Source organism: Palaemon carinicauda, chromosome 17 (assembly GCF_036898095.1).
Source record: "Palaemon carinicauda isolate YSFRI2023 chromosome 17, ASM3689809v2, whole genome shotgun sequence".
NCBI classification, from domain to species: domain Eukaryota; kingdom Metazoa; phylum Arthropoda; class Malacostraca; order Decapoda; family Palaemonidae; genus Palaemon; species Palaemon carinicauda.
The window spans coordinates 66,736,193-66,758,445 of NC_090741.1; the positions used below are offsets into that span (position 1 = coordinate 66,736,193).

Sequence of the window (22,253 nt, forward strand, 5' to 3'; positions counted from 1 at the left end):
AAGCTGGATAGAAGGTGTGAAAAAAAATATTGGAAAGGCAGGGTGTTAATAACTATTTTTATATCAATATCTTACCAAATCAATACTCTTCAAACTTGAATCCACAGAGAATATAAAGTTTTTCTTACTATCTCTATCCTCTTCTGTGGTGAAATCGACCGCTTGTGTGTGGTCAAGATCCATTAAAGACCTAACCACTGGAAGCACGTTGCTGGAGAAAGACGGGAGTTTTTGAAATTCATTTGGAAACCTATTTCTTTGCCCGATACCTTGTGGCATTCCTTGACGCTGTTGGCCCAGATAAACCACCTGTCTAGGTAGACCACTAACTGTATTCCCTAAGTCCTCACCTCTTGGACTACTGTCTCCGCCAACTTAGTGAATAACTTGGTTGATATGTTGAGTCCCAATGGAATCACCTTGAAGGTGTAAGCCCGTTTGCCTAGCTTGAATCCTAGGAAAGGACGAAAAAGCTATGCTATCGGAAAATGAAAATAAACACCTGTAAGATCTATAGAGGTGGTGACGGCCCCACGGGGTCGTCCTCACCTGTGAGACGGTCAGCACATGGAACTAGTCGCATTGAATAAATGTATTCAAATAGGACAGATCTAGGTTACTCTTCGTTTGTCCGAGTCTTTCTTTGGCACTGAACAAACGTGCTTGAAATTTTAAGCATATCACCTCTTTTATTGCTTTCTTCAGAAGAAGATCTCCAGTGTAAAGTGTTAAGTCTGCCGTTAGAATCTGATAAAACTGGTTGGTGGAGGGGGGTTTTTCATCCACCTCCACCCCTGAACTTTCATTATGACGTTGTATGCCAATTGCTGAACGCCTAACGGCACCGAAAAAGGTACAGCCTTCCTCCTACCTGGGGAGTCCTCTATGCAGGAAGGCTCCTCTAGCTCTACTACCTCTCCATGCGTATTATATCCGTGAAACACTCCCTGTGTTTCGAAGGAAGGATGATACGCCGGAGACGCAATAAACGGAGTACTGTAGTGGCTATCGGTTGTTGAGGTGGTTGGCTTACCCACACATGTTGATTTTCCGACCCTCCGGGACGGGAGGAATTAATAACAAGGATGGATAACCTAAGAGAGGGAAGGGGAGGGGGGGGGGGGCGCGAGGCGAGGCGCATATGCTAGCCACAATGACACACCGAGCGAAAGAGCCAGCCCCCACCCTGGGTGACTTCCCAGAGCGAAAGAGCCAGCCCCCGCCCTGGGTGACTTCCCAGAGCGAAAGAGCCAGCCCCCACCCTGGGGGACTTCCCAGAGCGAAAGAGCCAGCCCCCACCCTGGGGGACTTCCCAGAGCGAAAGAGCCAGCCCCCACCCTGGGGGACTTCCCAGAGCGAAAGAGCCAGCCCCCACCCTGGGGGACTTCCCAGAGCGAAAGAGCCAGCCCCCCACCCTGGGGGACTTCCCAGAGCGAAAGAGCCAGCCCCCACCCTGGGGGACTTCCCAGAGCGAAAGAGCCAGCCCCCCACCCTGGGGGACTTCCCAGAGCGAAAGAGCCAGCCCCCACCCTGGGGGACTTCCCAGAGCGAAAGAGCCAGCCCCCCACCCTGGGGGACTTCCCAGAGCGAAAGAGCCAGCCCCCCACCCTGGGGGACTTCCCAGAGCGAAAGAGCCAGCCCCCCACCCTGGGGGACTTCCCAGAGCGAAAGAGCCAGCCCCCCACCCTGGGGGACTTCCCAGAGCGAAAGAGCCAGCCCCCCACCCTGGGGGACTTCCCAGAGCGAAAGAGCCAGCCCCCCACCCTGGGGGACTTCCCAGAGCGAAAGAGCCAGCCCCCCACCCTGGGGGACTTCCCAGAGCGAAAGAGCCAGCCCCCACCCTGGGGGACTTCCCAGAGCGAAAGAGCCAGCCCCCCACCCTGGGGGACTTCCCAGAGCGAAAGAGCCAGCCCCCACCCTGGGGGACTTCCCAGAGCGAAAGAGCCAGCCCCCCACCCTGGGGGACTTCCCAGAGCGAAAGAGCCAGCCCCCACCCTGGGGGACTTCCCAGAGCGAAAGAGCCAGCCCCCCACCCTGGGGGACTTCCCAGAGCGAAAGAGCCAGCCCCCCACCCTGGGGGACTTCCCAGAGCGAAAGAGCCAGCCCCCACCCTGGGGGACTTCCCAGAGCGAAAGAGCCAGCCCCCCACCCTGGGGGACTTCCCAGAGCGAAAGAGCCAGCCCCCACCCTGGGGGACTTCCCAGAGCGAAAGAGCCAGCCCCCCACCCTGGGGGACTTCCCAGAGCGAAAGAGCCAGCCCCCCACCCTGGGGGACTTCCCAGAGCGAAAGAGCCAGCCCCCCACCCTGGGGGACTTCCCAGAGCGAAAGAGCCAGCCCCCCACCCTGGGGGACTTCCCAGAGCGAAAGAGCCAGCCCCCCACCCTGGGGGACTTCCCAGAGCGAAAGAGCCAGCCCCCCACCCTGGGGGACTTCCCAGAGCGAAAGAGCCAGCCCCCCACCCTGGGGGACTTCCCAGAGCGAAAGAGCCAGCCCCCCACCCTGGGGGACTTCCCAGAGCGAAAGAGCCAGCCCCCACCCTGGGGGACTTCCCAGAGCGAAAGAGCCAGCCCCCCACCCTGGGGGACTTCCCAGAGCGAAAGAGCCAGCCCCCACCCTGGGGGACTTCCCAGAGCGAAAGAGCCAGCCCCCCACCCTGGGGGACTTCCCAGAGCGAAAGAGCCAGCCCCCACCCTGGGGGACTTCCCAGAGCGAAAGAGCCAGCCCCCACCCTGGGGGACTTCCCAGAGCGAAAGAGCCAGCCCCCACCCTGGGGGACTTCCCAGAGCGAAAGAGCCAGCCCCCACCCTGGGGGACTTCCCAGAGCGAAAGAGCCAGCCCCCACCCTGGGGGACTTCCCAGAGCGAAAGAGCCAGCCCCCACCCTGGGGGACTTCCCAGAGCGAAAGAGCCAGCCCCCACCCTGGGGGACTTCCCAGAGCGAAAGAGCCAGCCCCCCACCCTGGGGGACTTCCCAGAGCGAAAGAGCCAGCCCCCACCCTGGGGGACTTCCCAGAGCGAAAGAGCCAGCCCCCACCCTGGGGGACTTCCCAGAGCGAAAGAGCCAGCCCCCACCCTGGGGGACTTCCCAGAGCGAAAGAGCCAGCCCCCACCCTGGGGGACTTCCCAGAGCGAAAGAGCCAGCCCCCACCCTGGGGGACTTCCCAGAGCGAAAGAGCCAGCCCCCACCCTGGGGGACTTCCCAGAGCGAAAGAGCCAGCCCCCACCCTGGGGGACTTCCCAGAGCGAAAGAGCCAGCCCCCACCCTGGGGGACTTCCCAGAGCGAAAGAGCCAGCCCCCACCCTGGGGGACTTCCCAGAGCGAAAGAGCCAGCCCCCACCCTGGGGGACTTCCCAGAGCGAAAGAGCCAGCCCCCACCCTGGGGGACTTCCCAGAGCGAAAGAGCCAGCCCCCACCCTGGGGGACTTCCCAGAGCGAAAGAGCCAGCCCCCACCCTGGGGGACTTCCCAGAGCGAAAGAGCCAGCCCCCACCCTGGGGGACTTCCCAGAGCGAAAGAGCCAGCCCCCACCCTGGGGGACTTCCCAGAGCGAAAGAGCCAGCCCCCCACCCTGGGGGACTTCCCAGAGCGAAAGAGCCAGCCCCCACCCTGGGGGACTTCCCAGAGCGAAAGAGCCAGCCCCCACCCTGGGGGACTTCCCAGAGCGAAAGAGCCAGCCCCCACCCTGGGTGACTTCCCATTCTCTAAAAGCACGTGACTCAAGCCTACCCCCCTATGTAGGGAGTGGCGAAAGGCGTAAAGGGGGAGAGGACACCGAAGCTGCTAACTAACACTGCCCAAATAGCCTAAATAAAAGATAAAATCATGCCAAAACATTGAATTAGATGTCCATAACACAAAAATAAGACTACAATTAGTATAAGGAACTAATAGAAAGTCTTACAAAACAAAGAGATCCTGAGGAAGCGACACCAAAAGGCTGCATACACACCCGTAATGGAGCATCAACAAAGCGGTTGAGAGAAAACCCAACAAGGTTATTGAATGAACGTGTGTCGCTACCTAGAAATCCCAAACAGACAAATATAATACTCAACTTGGGAGCAGGGATCTCCAAAACACCTGACATATTCAAAAACACAAAATAACACAGAGCTACAAAAAACACGTCCGAACGTTCACGGGTGCTAACAAGGAATGATGGGAGAAGGATAGGTAGTGGTGGTGGGGGGGGAGGCAGTAGCTGTAGTGAACGACACCTCGTAGTAACGGGGGATTTTGAGAAGGGAGAAGTCTAATTGGAAAGGGACCTCTGGTAGTGGTATCACTCGCCCCAGTTTTAATACCGACACCCTTTAGGGGTGAGCGAACTGGGTATATTCCTGACTTTCCATGCAACTTTTTTCTCAGGTATATTTGGCAGTTTTTATACCATTTCACGAAGCGACACAGGTTGAGCCCAGAAAGTTCTCTACTTCACAATCACCAGCCCTATACTGTACATTGATATGTAGGTGCACGCCAAGAAACTCTTTGAGAATCTCTAAACAGTCCAGAAATTAGTTTGTAACTTCTCAGTTCTTTCCTTATTTCCATTAATTCACTTCACTGTCCTTCCCTTAATAGTTCAATCGTTTCTTTCATTATTCTTCAAGTACAGTATTTGATTATGTTTTGGTTTTAAATTCATTCTTTCCAAGACTACTACAGCCTGTTCTGGTACTTAAAGTTAGAAATTTTAGGCTATCTTGAGATTTTTTTTTTTATGTAACAAGAATTTTCTTTATAGCACTTTGCTCTTGCTTCACTGTTCATTCCTTATTGTTAAAAGTTAATTCTATATCCTACTTTATTTTTTTTTTTTTTTTGCTCAATACCATTAACTATCGGACAAAAGCATCAGTAGAAAGAAATTAAAAATTTTCATCCATCTGATACTTCATCATTGGGTTGAATTAGATTTATGAACTTTTACCTCTTGTGAAACTAGAAGAAAACCCTGCAACTACACCATGAAGTACTGGTAAACATTAGAGTTTGAACAGGAAGATGGGAGAAAGGAAGTTGGAACGAAGGTATAGCAAGAGAGCAAAAAGTGAGTGCAGCTAGGAGTAAAAGGGATACTGAAAAGGCTCGTAACTCTGTGGTGATACCGGCTGCGGCAAAATTGCTGTAAGGCTCATGAATTTTGGCCCGGATGCAATGATGTCATGTGCCAACCTACTTATGTTGACATTCATAACATAACTAACAAAGGAATAATGATAGAAAGCTGAAAATTTCATTGGAAAGCAAAATAAATTTTCTCTATCACACTTATGAACGGATGACGCCAAAGTTTCATCAGATTTTCATAGGCTTAAGGTATCTACAAGTGCGCTAAATGCAGTGCATCGATGGCATAACTGCACATTGTAGTGATCTACCTTTGGTGCTTGCTTTTAGAGATTCTGGGGACCTTAGCAAGAAATAGAGACAGCCATGGGCACAACCTATTCTAAGCTGCATATCAATATACCGTACTATATACCCAGTTATCAATACTGAATGAGGTCATGTGAAGCAGCTCAAGAATGCCTAAAAAGGCATAGGAGATGATGATAATTATTTTACACAAAAATTTCATCCCATTAATCTTGCTGCCTTTGTATTTCATCTTTAACACGATGAATAGGCCTCCCCTATATAATCTAATTACTTTTGTAAACTTCTACACATAATACATATCTTGACAAAAAATTTGATAATTCTTGTTTATGATAGCACGAGTTTAATGCATTCAATAAAAAAACACATAAGTACAGTTGTACTGTACATAATAACCTTACTTCTTATCCACAAATAAATTTATGCCCATCACTATTATCATCAAAGTTTAGCAACCTTTCATAAAAAAAATACTAAATCTTCAGTTACTTGCAAAGCAAGCTTTAACAAAATAAAATGGCCCATATGTAGACCCCAAAGGAATAATTGGAAGAAAATTATGAATAACAAGAGAGAAAATTAAAAAAGGCTTTATTTCAAATACATTATTAAACATCAGGAAGAAAATACTGATCATCACAGCCCAAGGGCTGTGAACCTATAGAAACTGGACTTGATAAGGATAAATTGACTCACCAGCACAGAAACTAACCTGAGACCATGTCCTGGTGTCAGTTGGATTAAAATGATCCAGCTTTTGATCAAACCACTGATCCGGAGGCAGGGTCACTCCCTTAGGTTTTGGCGGTGGGTACATAAATCCATTCCCTTGTCTTCCATATTTCTTTGTCATAGACAAGCTTTCACCTAGCTGGGGCAATCCTACGACAAGCCATATGGTGATTAATAAACATGAGGACCATTCATAGTTAAGCCTCTTCATGATGTATTTCTCAATCAATTCAGTAAGTTTTTTTTTTCTTCAAAACATCTAAAGGCTACTTGTTACTGTTTCATTAATCTTTTTGATGGTGCCAAAAAGATTCAAAGACAGAATCAACTTAGAAAAAACACACTTTTTTAAAGGTTCACTTTTTCACTTTCAAGACCTTGCTAAGTTAAAATTCTATATATCAGTAAATATTTAGGTCATTGCTCTTGATACACAGGAGTACTTATGGGCTCTCAGGGAGAGAGATCTCAATTTTGGAACTCCCTCACAGTTTAGATTGCAGTAGATTCTTTCCGTTTCATTCAAAATAGTAGTTTTACTGTTATTCAATTACTGAGCCAGGTGGTTACCTCTTGCTTTATCAAACCTGGCTCTTGATGTTAAACAAATCACATCCTCCTGTAAAAAAATAAAAAATAATTCAGTTCATTAAGAGTTTAGGATACTATAAACATATAGTACATATTTGATAAACAAACAAAATACCTGTACTGTACTTGATTTCATTTTATGTACTAAATGAGCAAGACCGAAAAAAATGGATAGTGAACACAAGGTCAAATTGAGAGAAATTGCAAAGCTTTAAATGTGGAAGTAAAAGAGAATACTGTTGCTGCAAACTCTTAATATACAAATATTTTTAGAAAGCCTGTCAATTCAAAATAGAACACTGTAAATCAGAACGTATAAATGACAACTTTTATAGGCTCAAATATGCTGTACAGTTAAGATAACTAAATTCATTGCTGATCTTCCTACAATTGCAAACATTTTCAGTAAATATTTACTATAGCACAAATTCAACTTAAGAATGAACATGACAAATTCGGAGATAATATGTTATTTTCATTAGTAAAATAAATTTTTGAATATACTTACCCGATAATCATGTAGCTGTCAACTCCGTTGCCCGACAGAATTCTACGGGAGGGATACGCCAGCTATCACTATACTAGAAGGGGGTGTACTCACAAGCGTCACCTGTGGCCAGGTACTACAGTACTTGTTGTTGTCGCCACCTCACTTTTTCCTCGGTCCACTGGTTCTCTATGGGGAGGAAGGGTGGGTCAATTAAATCATGATTATCGGGTAAGTATATTCAAAAATTTATTTTACTAATGAAAATAACATTTTTCAATATTAAACTTACCCGATAATCATGTAGCTGATTCACACCCAGGGGGGTGGGTGAAAAACCAGTGTACAAGACTAAAGGATAGCTAAGTATCCCGTATTTCATATAATCAGTTATCCACAATAACAATGAAATAATAAGTACCTGGTAAGGAAGTCGACTTGAACCGTTACCCTGCCTTTAATAAGATCGTCTTCCTTACTGAGCGCAGCGTTCCTCTTGGAAGGCTGAATCAACTCAAAGGTGCTAAAGTATCAAGGGCTGCAACCCATACTAAAGGACCTCATCACAACCTTTAACCTCGGCGCTTCTCAAGAAAGAATTGACCACCCGCCAAATCAACAAGGATGTGGAAGGCTTCTTAGCCGACCGTACAACCCATAAAAAGTATTCAAGAGAAAGGTTAAAAGGTTATGGGATTATGGGAATGTAGTGGCTGAGCCCTCGCCTACTACTGCATTCGTTGCTACGAATGGTCCCAGGGTGTAGCAGTACTCGTAAAGAGACTGGACATCTTTGAGATAGAATGATGCGAACACTGACTTGCTTCTCCAATAGGTTGCATCCATAACACTCTGCAGAGAATGGCTCTGTTTGAAGGCCACAGAAGTAGCCACAGCTCCCACTTCATGTGTCCTTACCTTCAGCAAAGCAAGGTCTTCTTCCTTCAGATGAGAATGTGTTTCTCTAATCAGAAGCCTGAATAGTAAGAAACTGAGTTCTTAGAACTTGGAAAAGAAGGTTTCTTGATAGCACACTATAAGGCTTCTGATAGTCCTCGAAAAGGTTAAGACCTTTTTAGAAAGTACCTAAGAGCTCTAACTGGGCAAAGTACTCTCTCCAGTTCATTCCCCACCAAGTTGGACAGGCTTGGGATCTCGAACGACTTAGGCCAAGGACGTGAAGGAAGCTCGTTTAGCAAAAACCGAGCTGCAAGGAACATGTAGCCGTTTCAGATGTGAAAACAATGATCCTGCTGAAGGCGTGGATCTCACTTACTCTTTTAGCTGTTGTCAAGCACACGAGGAAAAGAGTTTTTAACGTGAGGTCCTAAAAAGAGGCTGATTGGAGAGGTTCAAATCTTGATGACATAAGGAACCTTAGGACCACGTCTAGATTCCAGCCTGGAGTGGACAACCGACGTTCCTTTGAGGTCTCAAAAGACCTAGGGAGGTCCTGTAGATCTTTGTTGGTGGAAAGATCCAAGCCTCTGTGGCGGAAAACCGCTGCCAACATACTTCTGTAACCCTTGATCGTAGGAGCTGAAAGGGATCTTACTTTCCTTAGATATAACAGGAAGTCAGCAATCTGGGTTACAGTGGTACTGGTTGAGGAAACTGCATTGGGCTTGTACCAGCTACGGAAGACTTCCCCTTGAGACTGATAGATTCCGAGAGTGGATGTTCTCCTTGCTTTGGCAATCGCTCTGGCTGCCTCCTTCGAAAAAGTCCCTAGCTCTTGAGAGTCTTTCGAAAGTCTGAAGGCAGTCAGACGAAGAGCGTGGAGGATTGGGTGTACCTTCTTTACGTGAGGTAGACGTAGAAGGTTCACTCCTAGAGGAAGAGTCCTGGGAATGTTGACCAGCCATTGCAGTACCTCTAAGAACCATTCTCTCGCGGGCCAGAGCGGAGCCAACCAACGTCAGCCGTGTCCCTTGCGAGAGGAGAACTTCTGAAGTACCCTGTTGACAATCTTGAACGGCGGGAATGCATACAGGTCGAGATGGAACCAATCCAGCAGAAAAGCATCCACGTGAACTGCTGCTGGGTCTGGAATCGGAGAACAATACAACAGGAGTCTCTAGGTTATCGAGGTAGTGAACAGATCTATGGTTGGCTGACCCCAAAGGGCCCAAAGTCTGCTGCAAACATTCTTGTGAAGGGTCCACTCTGTGGGGATGATCTGACCCTTGCGGCTGAGGTGATCTGCCATGACATTCATACCGCCCTGAATGAACCTCGTTACCAGCGTGAGCTTTCGATCTTTAGACCAGATGAGGAGGTCCCTTGCGATCTAGAACAACTTCCACGAAAGAGTCCCTCCCTGCTTGAAGATGTAAGCCAGGGCTGTGGTGTTGTCAGAGTCCACCTCCACCACTTTGTTAAGCTGGAGGGACTTGAAGTTTATCAAGGCCAGAATAACCGCCAACAACTCCTTGCAATTGATGTGAAGTGTCCTTTGCTCCTGATTCCATGTTCCCGAGCATTCTTATCCGTCCAAAGTCGCACCCCAGCCCGTGTCTGATGCGTCCGAGAGGAGACGGCGGTCGGGTTTCTGAACAGCCAAAGGTAGACTTCCTTGAGAAGAAAGCTGTTCTTACACCACGCGAGAAGACCTTCTCTCTTCGGAAACAGGAACTGAGACCGTCTCTAGCGTCATGTCCTTTATCCAGTGAGCAGCTAGATGATACTGAAGGAGGGGGAGGTGGAGTCTCCCTAACACGATGAACAGGGCCAGCGATGAAAGTGTCCCTGTTAGACTCATCCACTACCTGACTGAGCATCGGTTCCTTCTCAGCATGCTCTGGATGCATTCTAGGGCTTGGAAGATCCTTGGGGCCGACGGAAAAGCCCGAAAAGCTAGACTCTGAAGATCCATACCCAGGGAGACAATGGTCTGGGATGGGACGAGCTAAGACTCCTCAAAATTGACCAGGAGGCCCAGTTCCTTGGTCAGATCCATAGTCCATTTGAGAATCTCCAGACAGCGACGACTTGTGGGAGCTCTTAAAAGCCAGTCGTCTGACGGAGCCGGACACAAGATCATGGTACTGCTGCACAGTCTGTGAACTGTCAACCATAGGGAAGCGAGAAGTACAGTGACAACCCGAAGCTGTCTAGACTGTCTGGGTCGTACAGACAACTCCTTATCGGGTTGCTAAGGTTGCCGTACTGCGTCACAACAAGTCACTCCTGCTGGTTGTTGAACGTCTTCCCAGTGACACACTGACTCCGTAAACAAAAAATCCTCTAACAAGGACTAAGTTTGGACTGCATGTCTTGCAACACAGCTCAAGGACTATGGGAGCAGGTGTGGTAACAGACGGGATTAGCGACTGAAGTGGGACCATTACCTTCCCTGGAAGCATGTTATGCTTAAATAAAAGTCCATAGGAGGCTACGCAGCTAAAGGCTCCTCTCCAAATGACAGAGTCCTCAAGGGAATATCAGAAGGAGGGAGAAAAGCACTTTCTCATCTACAGGGACCATATCCGAGAAAAGCTAAGTTCTCTCAGTGAGGGTTACACTGTGCAAACGCAGCAGACTAGAAGGCAACGTTAAGAAACTGCTTGACAGTCTAGTGAGTTGGCAACAACCAAAGATGTGTGACTGAGAAGCATGCGGTAAGGTGTGCAGAGCCTGTTGTATGCAGAGCATGCTGTAAGCAGAGCATGCTGTATGCAGAGCATGCTGTATGTAGAACATGCTGTAAGGTAAGCAGAGCGTGTTGCATGGCGTGTAACATTTCTCAGAAATTCCATGACCAGTGCTAGAGTGAGTAATATAGCATTACCGTCCATTGAAAGTGCACGTGCCGAGGGAATTGATTTAGACTGTTTTGTTGATTAATTTGATAGCCGGCATGATAATCGTAGAATTAAGCTACACTAAATGTACTATAATCTACTTCACCTCCGGAAAGGGAAACTCGCCCTGTTGGCAACACTGCATTACTACATGCATGCTTGCAAGGGGTTTAATATCAACATAATATTACCTTACATTCATAACTCATGATTTTTGCCATATTTTGCGATTTGTTAAAAATATATTGCAAGGAATACAAATATATTTTTAAATAAGTAATACAAATAACCTCCATTATCATAATGTTTGAAAATGGAGGTAAGGTATGCTGAACAGCAGAGTCAGAACGAGCTGGAACAACAATAGTTGTGGTTTCCTCTTCAAGACTCTGTTGAGGGAACACCTGAGGCTCAGTCTGCAAAGGCTGATCAAAAGAAGTAGCAGAAGGTAGGCGCATGGGTGGAGGAGGCTGACTCCTGGCATGAGTGGCTGAACTCAAGGGTTGCGCTTGCTGAGTGGTTGGCGGAAGCGCAGTAGCAAGTTCCTGAGGAACGAGTTGAGGTTCCTGCGGTGTGAGCTGAGAGCGATGAGGTAGTGGCTGCGCAGAACGCAGTAAATGTCTCGCAAGTTGAGGCTCCTGAGGCGCAAGGCTAAGGTGTTGAGGTGCTTGCCTTGAGGAGGGTTGAGCTCGCTGCAGCGAGAGCTGAGGAGACTGACTCATGGATGGGAGAGGTTGTTGTACCTCAAGCGAGTGTTGCCTCACTGGTGGAACAGCAAGTGGAAGCGGAGGAAGAGAGGTATAAGCCTCCTGTTCCCATTGCTGAGGTTGCCTTAAGGAAGGCGGAGGGAGCTGCACACCACTGGGATCAGTAAACTCATAACGTGGCTCAACATCGTACGCCTGGCAGGCGGTACTGCGGTCAGGCGGAGCGAACGCAGGCGGAGCGAGCGCAGGCGGAGCGAGCGCAGGCGGAGGGAGCGCAGGCGGAGCGAGCGCAGGCGGAGCGAGCGCAGGCGGAGCGAGCGCAGGCGGAGCGAGCGCAGGCGGAGCGAGCGCAGGCGGAGCGAGCGCAGGCGGAGCGAGCGCAGGCGGAGGCGCAACCTTCTCAGCCCGACACTCACGCATCAAGACCGAAAGTTGTGACTGCATGGACTGCAGTAGAGTCAACTTGGGGTCGGCAGACACTAAAGTCTGCTGAGGTAAAGCCTTAACAGCAGAGATCTGTTGCGGCAGAACCTTACACCTCTTAGGCGGAGTGCATTCAACTGATGACTGCGGCGAGTCAGAGCTTTGAACTCTAACTTCGTACGTCTGGCATAGGTCTGGACTTTACGTTTAAGAGGTCTTGAGACCTGAGACCAGCGTTTTCTCCCCTAAATTTCTTCTGCAGACGAGCAAAATAAGGGCTCAATCGTCTGCGGGTGGGAGTGACGGTCTCTGTAAGACACGCCCGCAACCACCGAGGATACTTCTGTGCGCCGATCAAGGCCTGCCGAACCCTTTTGCCCTTCGACATTGCTTCTCCCCTGGGCTTGGGAGCTTGCAAGAGGTCCCGGACTGGGAGGACGACTGACACGCACAGAAGTACCCTCACGCACAACACTGACACACTTTGCGCTAATCACTTATCACTTTGATTTTCTGTTTGCACTTATTTCACTGAACTCGAAACTTTAAGTGGTTTGTACCTGAAACACGCAATTCTATCCTTTCTCAAAAGTTAGTAATTGCGAAAACAGAATTACAATGTAACAGAAAAATCTAATGAAAGATAAATAATTCAGTGGCTGGAAAGAGACTAAACACTAGATCACTCTAGAAACGTTTACCTTCTTCCCCTAAAGAGACTAGGGAGAAGAGCAAAAACGATAACAACGTTACGCTTGAATGAAACGTTTATCCTCCTCTTTCTCCCTCCGTCTCTATCTCTCTCTCTCTCTCTCTCTCTCTTGACTTAGAACCTGAGAGAAGAGCCCAATCATATATATCGTTAAAACATATTATTGTTAAAGGAAAAAACTGAAATATTTCCCAAAAGAAAAGTTCCTTTATTAGAATTAAAACCATTAAGTTAAGAAAGAATGAACAAAACGCTAGACACAGTTACTCTTACTGCAACGTGACACCGTGAAAATTCTTTCTCTATCGTAACGATAGAGCGCAAGTTGAACGTTCTGAACGTCAACAACTGCAGAGACAAAACAAAACGTTAGTTCAACTTTGAAAACAGTACGAGACTATCAAAGAAATTCTTTCAAAGACATTAAAATAGCATAATATGTTAACAGGTAAAACCGAAATGACGGGCTCAATGTTAATTAACTTCGGTACCAAGAAAAGACCGCCTACTATTAGGAAAGGTCGAATATAAACAAATTAATTTTAATAAGTTTATAATAAAAATAAGTTAATCGAAGAGGCCTATAAAAGGCGGAGAGAAATAAAATAAATCTATAACAAAACTAAGAAAGAGAGTCTATACTCTCTTAGACACCAACACTTCCGTCTAAGGGAAGGGTCGGCCATTTAAAGGTGAAAGAGAGTTCATACTCTCTTCGTCACCATAAAAATTAATTCCAAACGCTAGCTAAGCTAACAAAGAAGTTTCCAGTATAGCGAATAGCTGCAAATTTAGAGAAATACTTCACCAAACCGTGAACAATACTCCAAAATCATAAGCGTATCCAAGAACGTCTAGCCGGAAGCACGACAGAGGAAAAAGTGAGGTGGCGACAACAACAAGTACTGTAGTACCTGGCCACAGGTGGCGCTTGTGAGTACACCCCCTTCTAGTATAGTGATAGCTGGCGTATCCCTCCCGTAGAATTCTGTCGGGCAACGGAGTTGACAGCTACATGATTATCGGGTAAGTTTAATATTGAAAATTGTATTTTTCCTAACCATACAAACCTTAGCTATTTACATTGGGTTTACCTTTTAGCGTAGCTGAAATGGAGAGCCATTAGAATTTAACGAGGGTGTATTACCCCCCGCCGCTAGTTAGCGGGAGGTAGGGGAGTGGTAGCTAGCTACCCCTCCCCCCCTCACACACCGGTGAACTGCTTCACTTCACTTAGAGGTAGGACTTGTCTTGGGGGGCCGGGCTGGAGGGCAAATATGTGTAAATAGCTAAGGTTTGTATGGTTAGGAAAAACACAAATTATCTCCGAATTTGTCATTTGTTCCGTAACCGAAATACAGTACAAACCACGCTATTTACATTGGGTGACTTACCCCTTAGGAAGGGTGGGAAGTCCCCAGCCATACTGGCTTTGGCTTTACCCGGTGACTCACAATCCGAGTGAGTCGCACTCGAGAAAAGGAGTCCCTGCACATCACAAGTTCCTTGCTCCGCAAGGAACCATGTGGCCTACGTAAGCTTGTGTGTGAAGGAAGAAGTGTGACCCGTCCTAGGCAGTTGACCTGGAGTTCCAGAAGGAACTCTGGGTTAGGACGTTCCCAATACCACCTCGTCAGGGTATGGGGGACGCGACAGTATTGACTCAATACTCGGAACACAAGGAAGCATGGTTTAACTGCAGAGGTTTGAGGTCAGCTATGCAGAGACCAGGATGCTGCTTCCCCAGTAGAGGGGACGATGAAGAAAGAAGTAAGGGCCAGACATACTTCTTTCATTCATGCAGACTAAAACCTGATAACAATGCCCTCAACCTTCTGCTACCTGTCCAAAAAGGAGCCTGAGGTTAGACCAGCTGTTGTGTAGCCACCACAGAGCGATAGAAACGTATCGATACTCCTGTGGGTCACATTCTACAGGAAGCAGGCTGCGAAGGTCATTAGACGCTTCCAGACTCCAGCTTGTAGCACCTGCGTCACAGAGTAGTACTACTCAAAGGCGAGGGACGTTGCGATGTATCCGACATCGTGCTGTAGGGCGACGTGATGGAGGAGGGTCTGGATTCAGGTCGAGATGAATGTCCTTGAGTCCGAGCTGAAGAGGTATACTGGAGACTCTCCCCTGTGTCCTTCCTGTGCTCCCAACCCGGCTGCACGTGAGGACAAACTGCAGCTGTTCCCAAAGATAACCACTTGATACCTTTACTGGCAAGGAGGAGAAGGTTTTGGGTCATCTGATACAGAATGGTGACTCGAAATCTTGAAGGAATTGGACCGAAGGGCCGGGACCCCAAGATTCTGAGTCTAGCCAACAACTCAGGAGCGAACCTGAATGTTGCCATCCCCCATTCCTTAGAAAGGAAGGGGGATGTACCATGAAGTCGTCGCGCACGGAGCGACTCGGCAGGAACTGTAGGATCTGTAGAGGGGCCAGACTACGGCCCCTAAGCCTGCCTGAATGATGGAGAGGTATCCTTCAGGTCCTGACAATAGGCCTGAACCGGAACATGCCCCCCCCCCCCCCTTTTCTTTGACGAATCCGAGAACAGCATCAAAAATGTGGGGAAAGGGCGAGAATATCCACTCCCATCAAGAGGTTCCATAGGTCAACACCCATTGCAGGTCTAATCGTTCCGCTGGTCCCATAGGGGCCAGAAAGTCCGGTTAATCGTTGCTCTGAAACCACCGGAACTTGGGCCGCCCCACATGGAACTTATCCTGAGGCGACCGTTCGGGACTTTAGACGGGTCAATGAGGAAAAGAGACCTAGGAAACGTTCCAAGGTAGGGCTGAAAACTCTGCTTGACTGAGAACAGGTACTGCGACTCTCCTCAGCCTTGCCACAGTCAACTGAAGGGAAGGCTCGGAGGAGGCGGCAACAGCATCTGGCGTCCCCAGGTGGTCACCCATCCAAGTACCGACCAGACCCGACGTTGCTTAACCTCGCTGGACGGACGAGAAGCGGGGTTTCCAACGTGGTAAGGCCGTTGACTCAATATCATGGCTAGATACTCCAGATGTTGAGGCAGAAGTAGAGAAGGCTCCTAGCAAAATACCATGATCCTTCACTCATGGTAAGGATCCGGAAGCTTGTCCCGGCGTTGTAAGAAGGTCGAACCCGAGCCTACCGGAGTTGACCAGACCTCCAAAAGGTGAAGGAGGCGGAAGCCTGCTCCTGAGCGGCCATGAGGAAAGCAGGGAGTGTTCTCTGGGGAAAAACCTGCGATGCCACGGCGGGATCGCCACACCGCATCTTATGCAGGAACACCTGTAGTCTAGGCTGAATTCCAAGAGCTTCCTGGAAGATGGATGGAATGGAAACTGAAAGTACCCGTCCTTCCGATCCAGGGCCTAAGGAGTCCTGTCGCCTCGTTACCAGTCTGATCGATTCTGCTGTTCCACGCTGGACGAAGTTTGTTCGACAAACTTGATCAGAGCTGAGAGGTCGACTACGGAATTCCCGTCTCAGATGCTTTCCTACGAGAAAGGATCGACTGAAGAAGCCGGGGGGTGAAGCCGTCGACGATCCTATGGAGGACCTTCTCCTAAGGCATGGATCATTCTGCCCAAACGGGCAAAACTCTTGCCGACCCCATGGCATAGAGGTTCAGTGACACTGAATTCGCTGACAGAGACGGCAGGCACGATATCCTTGGCTGATCACGGAGATCGTGCAGGAATCGGCATCGGGAAGCTGTTATCCGGATGAGTAACCTTAGGCATCCTCCCAGCGTGAGACTTGCAAGTCGGGGTTGCGAATCCTAGAGTTCGTGAACTCTGCCGCTCCCTCTAGGATTATACCCCCCCAGGAGAGCCTCCCGTGCTACCTGTTCCTGACAGGAGGGGACTGCTACTGGACACCTTGTCTTAGTTACCATAGCCGGTCCGATAACTTAGGCCGACGAGGCTTAAAGAAAGAGGCGCTGGAGGCCTGCAGGGTCTGGAAGAAAGCGCCTTGGAGGAGTGAAAACGGAAGTCGACTTCCTCCGCACAACCGCTGTCTATGTCTCTGTCCTTGGGCACAAACAAGCTCTTCCCAAGGATGGAAGGGTGTCTGAGTCTGTCAACACCACGGATGAGACACCCGAGAGGAAGCCCTCGGTCATTGCGTCCAGATGGTCCAACATCGAGCTTGCCCACAAATTCGAAACTTGGCAACGAAACGCCAAGGTGCTTGAGCCTGAGAGAAGGGAAGTACCCATGATCTTCCTGGAGCTTCCTCGTACAAATCCTCGGGTCGCAACCGAGGAGGGAAAAGACCTGGTAAGCCCCTTTCACGAGAAGGAGAAGAGGAAGGGGTAAACCAGTCACCCCTTGGCCGACGGAGAAATCTCGAACGGAAAGCTCCCTGGCAAAACCCCTCCAGGGAATGACGGGGAAGGGGTAACCCAGGTTCTGGAAAGAAGAATGTTGCTCAGACCTCCCTGAAGATTCTTCCTGCTCTTGCATGTGCCATGCTCTGCGTTTACGGGGTGAGGCCGTGTTCTGGAAATACGCTCCAGAAGACTCGCCAGGCTGGCCATGTTGCGAAACCCCAACGGGAATCGCGGTCGCAATCGCCCTGGCACTCGCGCGATGGTAAATCAATGGTTTGCGCGTGGCCGATCGTGGAAACGCCCATGCGCGGGCACGCAGGAACGCAAACGAAAGTGCGCGAAGGAGCGCAGAAGGAGGGCGAGCGTGGTAGGAAGGGAGAGAGCTGGTGGTCGGCGAGCGATGACCCGTATGCGAGCAATGGATACTGCAGGAATCAAGCCGACGTTCGCACGATGGAACACTGTCGGTTCGCGCGGTGGAACACCGTCGGTTCGCGCGACGGAACACCGTCGGTTCGCGCGACGGAACACCGTCGGTTCGCGCGACGGAACACCGTCGGTTCGCGCGACGGAACACCGTCGGTTCGCGCGACGGAACACCGTCGGTTCGCGCGACGGAACACCGTCGGTTCGCGCGACGGAACACCGTCGGTTCGCGCGACGGAACACCGTCGGTTCGCGCGACGGAACACCGTCGGTTCGCGCGACGGAACACCGTCGGTTCGCGCGACGGAACACCGTCGGTTCGCGCGACGGAACACCGTCGGTTCGCGCGACGGAACACCGTCGGTTCGCGCGACGGAACACCGTCGGTTCGCGCGACGGAACACCGTCGGTTCGCGCGACGGAACACCGTCGGTTCGCGCGACGGAACACCGTCGGTTCGCGCGACGGAACACCGTCGGTTCGCGCGACGGAACACCGTCGGTTCGCGCGACGGAACACCGTCGGTTCGCGCGACGGAACACCGTCGGTTCGCGCGACGGAACACCGTCGGTTCGCGCGACGGAACACCGTCGGACCGCGCGACGGAACACCGTCGGTCCGCGGGACGGAACACCATTGGTCCACGTGATGGAATACTGTTGGTTCGCACGCGGGCGAACATTGGAGCGCATATGCGCGGTCGCGCATGAGCGTAAGCGCGTGGGCGTGCGGTCGCGTGGACGTGCAGGCACGTGGGCGCACGGGTGAGCGCAGGCGGTCGGGAGACTGATGGCGGGTAGACGGGCGATGGAGCGTTGACGAGCGATAGCGCGTTCTGGCGAGCGATGGCCCGTAGGCGAGTGAAGGCGCGTCGGCAAGCGATGGCGTGTCGGCAAGCGACGGCGCGTTGGGAAGCGGTGGTGCGTTGACAAAACGCTAGCGCGCAGGTAAAGAATTGCGCGGGCGCGTAGGCGATCGCTAACGCGTAAGAGACTAGTGATGGTTAGCGCACAGGTGCATCAGGAAGGTGAGCGCTGAAGCAAGCTGTTAATCAGGCGATCCTAGAGGGTCAGAAAAAACCGTTGGTGCCCATTGGTGCGTGGCAGAAAAGGGTACGCAGATGTGCGCTGGCGAATGAAGAAAGCTGGCGCACAGATGGACAGAAGTAAAGGTGAGCGCTGGCGAGCAGGAGGAAGATCTACAGCAAGACTCAGCTACCGGAGATCGTGGTCCATAGCAGGCGAGCGCTAGATCGCTACTGATGGTGTCCAGGGGAACTGACACGCGTGGCAGATCGATGGCGATTGTTGACGCGTAGGAGATCACTGACGAGCAGGCGAACGTTGATGCGTCTTTGATCGCTGGCGAGCAGAAGGCAAGGCGTGGAAGCCTGTGCGTAGAAGTAGAGTCCTTGCCAAGACCTGAATCGAAGTTCTAGATCGCGAGGGCGAACGTGGGCGCACAGGGCGCGTAACAGGAACCAACAGGAACAGCAGAGATGATCATCAGGAGAGCGCTGACGAACAGGAGAGCGCTGGCGATCAGGAAAGCGCTGATGAGCAGGAGAGCGCCTGTGCGCTAACACTGAGCAGGAGAGAACACTGCAGAAGGGAGCGCAGGGGAACCCTGACACGCAAGGGAAGAACCCCCGTGGGAGGCAACCCTTTGCCCCGAAGGGATCGTTGTCCGTCGGGAGACTGATGTCCGTCGGAAGACCGTTGTCTGTCCGTCGGGAGACTGATGTCCGTCGAAAGACCGTTGTCTGTCCGTCGGGAGACTGATGTCCGTCGGAAGACCGTTGTCCGTCGGGAAGGCCGTTGCCCGTCGGAAGACGAGGTCAGACTGCTGTCCATCTGCACCAGGGGCGGAAGATCAAGAAGGAGTTGTAGGCTGCATACGGAGATTCAAAAAGGCACCTCTTAGCACCCTTATAGGGAGATGGGAGGCCCTTACGACGTAGCGGACGGTGAGCCTTACGGCGAAGGCGGCCAACAGCAACAACAGCAGAAGAGTCCTCCGAAGAGGAGTCTCTATGAGTGTACTCTCTCACGAACGAAAGAGAAACACTTCGTAGAAGAGACGGGTCAGCCAGTGACCTAAAAAGAGCAATCCTCCGAAGAGGGGCTCCTGCAGTTGCCCAGCCCCTTGAGCGTAACTGCAGGTGCGACCGCTCAGCACCAAGAGCATAGTCGCACGAAAAAAAGGCAAGAGAAGAACCTCCCAAAAGGGGAAAAACTCAAGCCTGGACAGGAAAAACTTCCCTCGGAAGGAAAGTTACCCACCCAAGGAGGCGAGCCTCCTGAGTGTTCTAAAATGAACTGGAGAGCTTTCAATCGTCACGGGAGTACTTCCAGGACACGCCCCTGACGAAGATCTAAAGGGGAGGCAGCAACAGCCGAATCCCCAGGCCTCAACAAGACAGCTCACTCCGTTGTCACATCACAGAAACAACTAGATCGGTAACTGTGAAAAATAAAACAAAAATCATTAGTTAACATTCATTCCCCCGGGAAGGCTCCGAAGAGGAATCCCGAGGGAAAGGAACACAAGAATTACACAACAGGCACGTGCCCCCACAACCACTTACACTCACGGAAGGAGAGCTGTAACCAACACAGAATTATAACAATTATAATTATGTAACTATGTAATTATGTAATTTAAAAATGAATGAACACAAAAGAAAGAACGAAAACCCCGAAAGGAATCGTTCTACAAAGCTGAAAAATCAACTAATACAATTAGATTCATAAACTAATCGAGACAAAACGTACGGCGTAGCAACCCCCCCACACGGGAAGGAAGCTACAAAGGCGTAGTAAAAGTAACGTAGTAAAAGGGTGAACGACCTCAAGAGAGAGAGAGAGAGAGAAAAACCGAAGTCAAACTCGATCGCGACCCATGAAATTACACCACGGTGGCCTAACTGCCAAGGGCTCCACGGAGATATCGTACACTACACGCACAAGCACAAACTCTGAAAAGGAAACTTACTGATTTCTATACTCAAATATATACATAAACATGAGAAAATGTTTACATATATATTGAGTAAAAGAAAAGTAAGTGATTAAGTAAAGACAAAACAAACAATGGCTGCCAAGCGAGGACAAAGACAGAGACGTCTGTCCATGTCCGAGCCAAAAGTGAAAGTGAAGCAGTTCACCAGTGTGTGAGGGGGGGAGGGGTAGCTAGCTACCACTCCCCTACCCCCCTGCTAACTAGCGCGGGGGTAATACACCCTCGTTAAATTCTAATGGCTCGCCATTTCAGCTACGCTAAAAGGTAAACCCAATGTAAATAGCGTGGTTTGTATTTCGGTTACGGAACAAATAGATTTTTCACTTTGCTTAAAATCCATTATACCGTATAACATATATATATACAGTATATCTATATCTATATATCTATATATATATATATATATATATATATATATATATATATATATATATATATATATATATATATATCTTTCACATTTAGACATGTTTTTCATATTCAAATAAGCCATATATATTTTGGATACATTAATGTTTGGATTCTCTTAACGACCTCGGGATCAGAGCTTCAGGCGAAATCACACAAAGATAAGAGCTTCTGACCGGCTGGGAATCAAACCATTGTCCAGGAAACTGTACAAACAGTGACTTGCCACTTGGCCAAGTGGTAAGTCACTGTTTATACAAGTATAGAAGCTCTTGTCTTTGTGTGATTTCGCCCGGGGCTCTGATCCCGAGGTCCTTAAGAGAATCCAGACATTAATGTATCAAAAATATATATGGCTTATTTGAATATCTATCTATCTATATATCTATCTATCTATCTAATTTATATATATATATATATCCATCCGCCAATAGTGGTGCCCCCCCCCCCCCCCCCCCGGTAGGAACCCAGAGTTTTGGGTGGGGAAAACAGTAAATAATGGCAAAACAAACCTTTTCTTCTCTATACATTATTTTCTTGGACGTATGATGGCGGAAGAAAAACTGTTAGATTCAGGGTAAAACATTGCTGCTAGCGTGAGCATCTTAAATACCGCTTACCAGTCCATAAGGAGCTTGATGTTTTTATTTTTTCGCAAGCGAAGCGAGCGCACAACAAAGCAAGAACCATTAGATTTAGGGAGAATCATTTTGAACAAATAATAAATGTTTTCCTGTAATAAACAATGTTATTTCACTGAACATGACTTCATTTCAATTACTTGTTTTAGCGAGTGTGTAGTGGGGAAAGAAGTGGTCATAGAGGTTGTTCTGTTTTTTGTGGTTGAAATGAAGGTTAAATTCAGTTAAATTACATTATTTACCACAGGAAAGCATATTTTTTCAGTACAAAATATTTCCCCATCCATAAATACAATTTTACTTAAGTTAGGGGCTGTTCTGATTGTTTCCCTTTCAAAATGGAGTTTTTCAATCATACCTTCTAAAATTTTACACACCTTCTCTCCCAATGAACTACAAAGACACCTGTCTAGATATTTACCAGACTTTCATCGGGTTGCGTATACCAGTTATTATATAATGAGCTAACAGTAAACAATGCGCGGAGCCTTTGTAGTTTGTTGGGACAGAGTGAAAAACCACATTTTACAGACACAAGAACATTACCTAACCAAATGTTTCCTACCTAACCTAACCTAACCAAA

At 49.1% G+C, this 22,253-nt stretch overlaps 1 protein-coding gene and 1 pseudogene across 5 annotated transcripts in view; both read right to left on the bottom strand.

Annotated features, from left to right (window-relative positions):
- LOC137656841 (putative serine protease K12H4.7) overlaps positions 1 to 22,253 on the bottom strand; it is a 56,772-nt gene that overhangs the window by 26,085 nt on the left and 8,434 nt on the right. For 3 of the 5 annotated variants that reach the window (XM_068391175.1, XM_068391176.1, XM_068391178.1), the window contains one exon: positions 6,098 to 6,736. In XM_068391175.1, coding sequence (XP_068247276.1) covers positions 6,098 to 6,328 — 231 coding nt within the window. In that variant the 5' untranslated portion in view covers positions 6,329 to 6,736. Of the gene's footprint in view, positions 1 to 6,097; positions 6,737 to 21,540; positions 21,667 to 22,253 lie in introns of those variants that run through there. The other 2 variants (XM_068391179.1, XM_068391174.1) reach the window with 2 other exon arrangements.
- On the bottom strand, positions 15,731 to 15,849 carry LOC137656907 (5S ribosomal RNA; annotated as a pseudogene).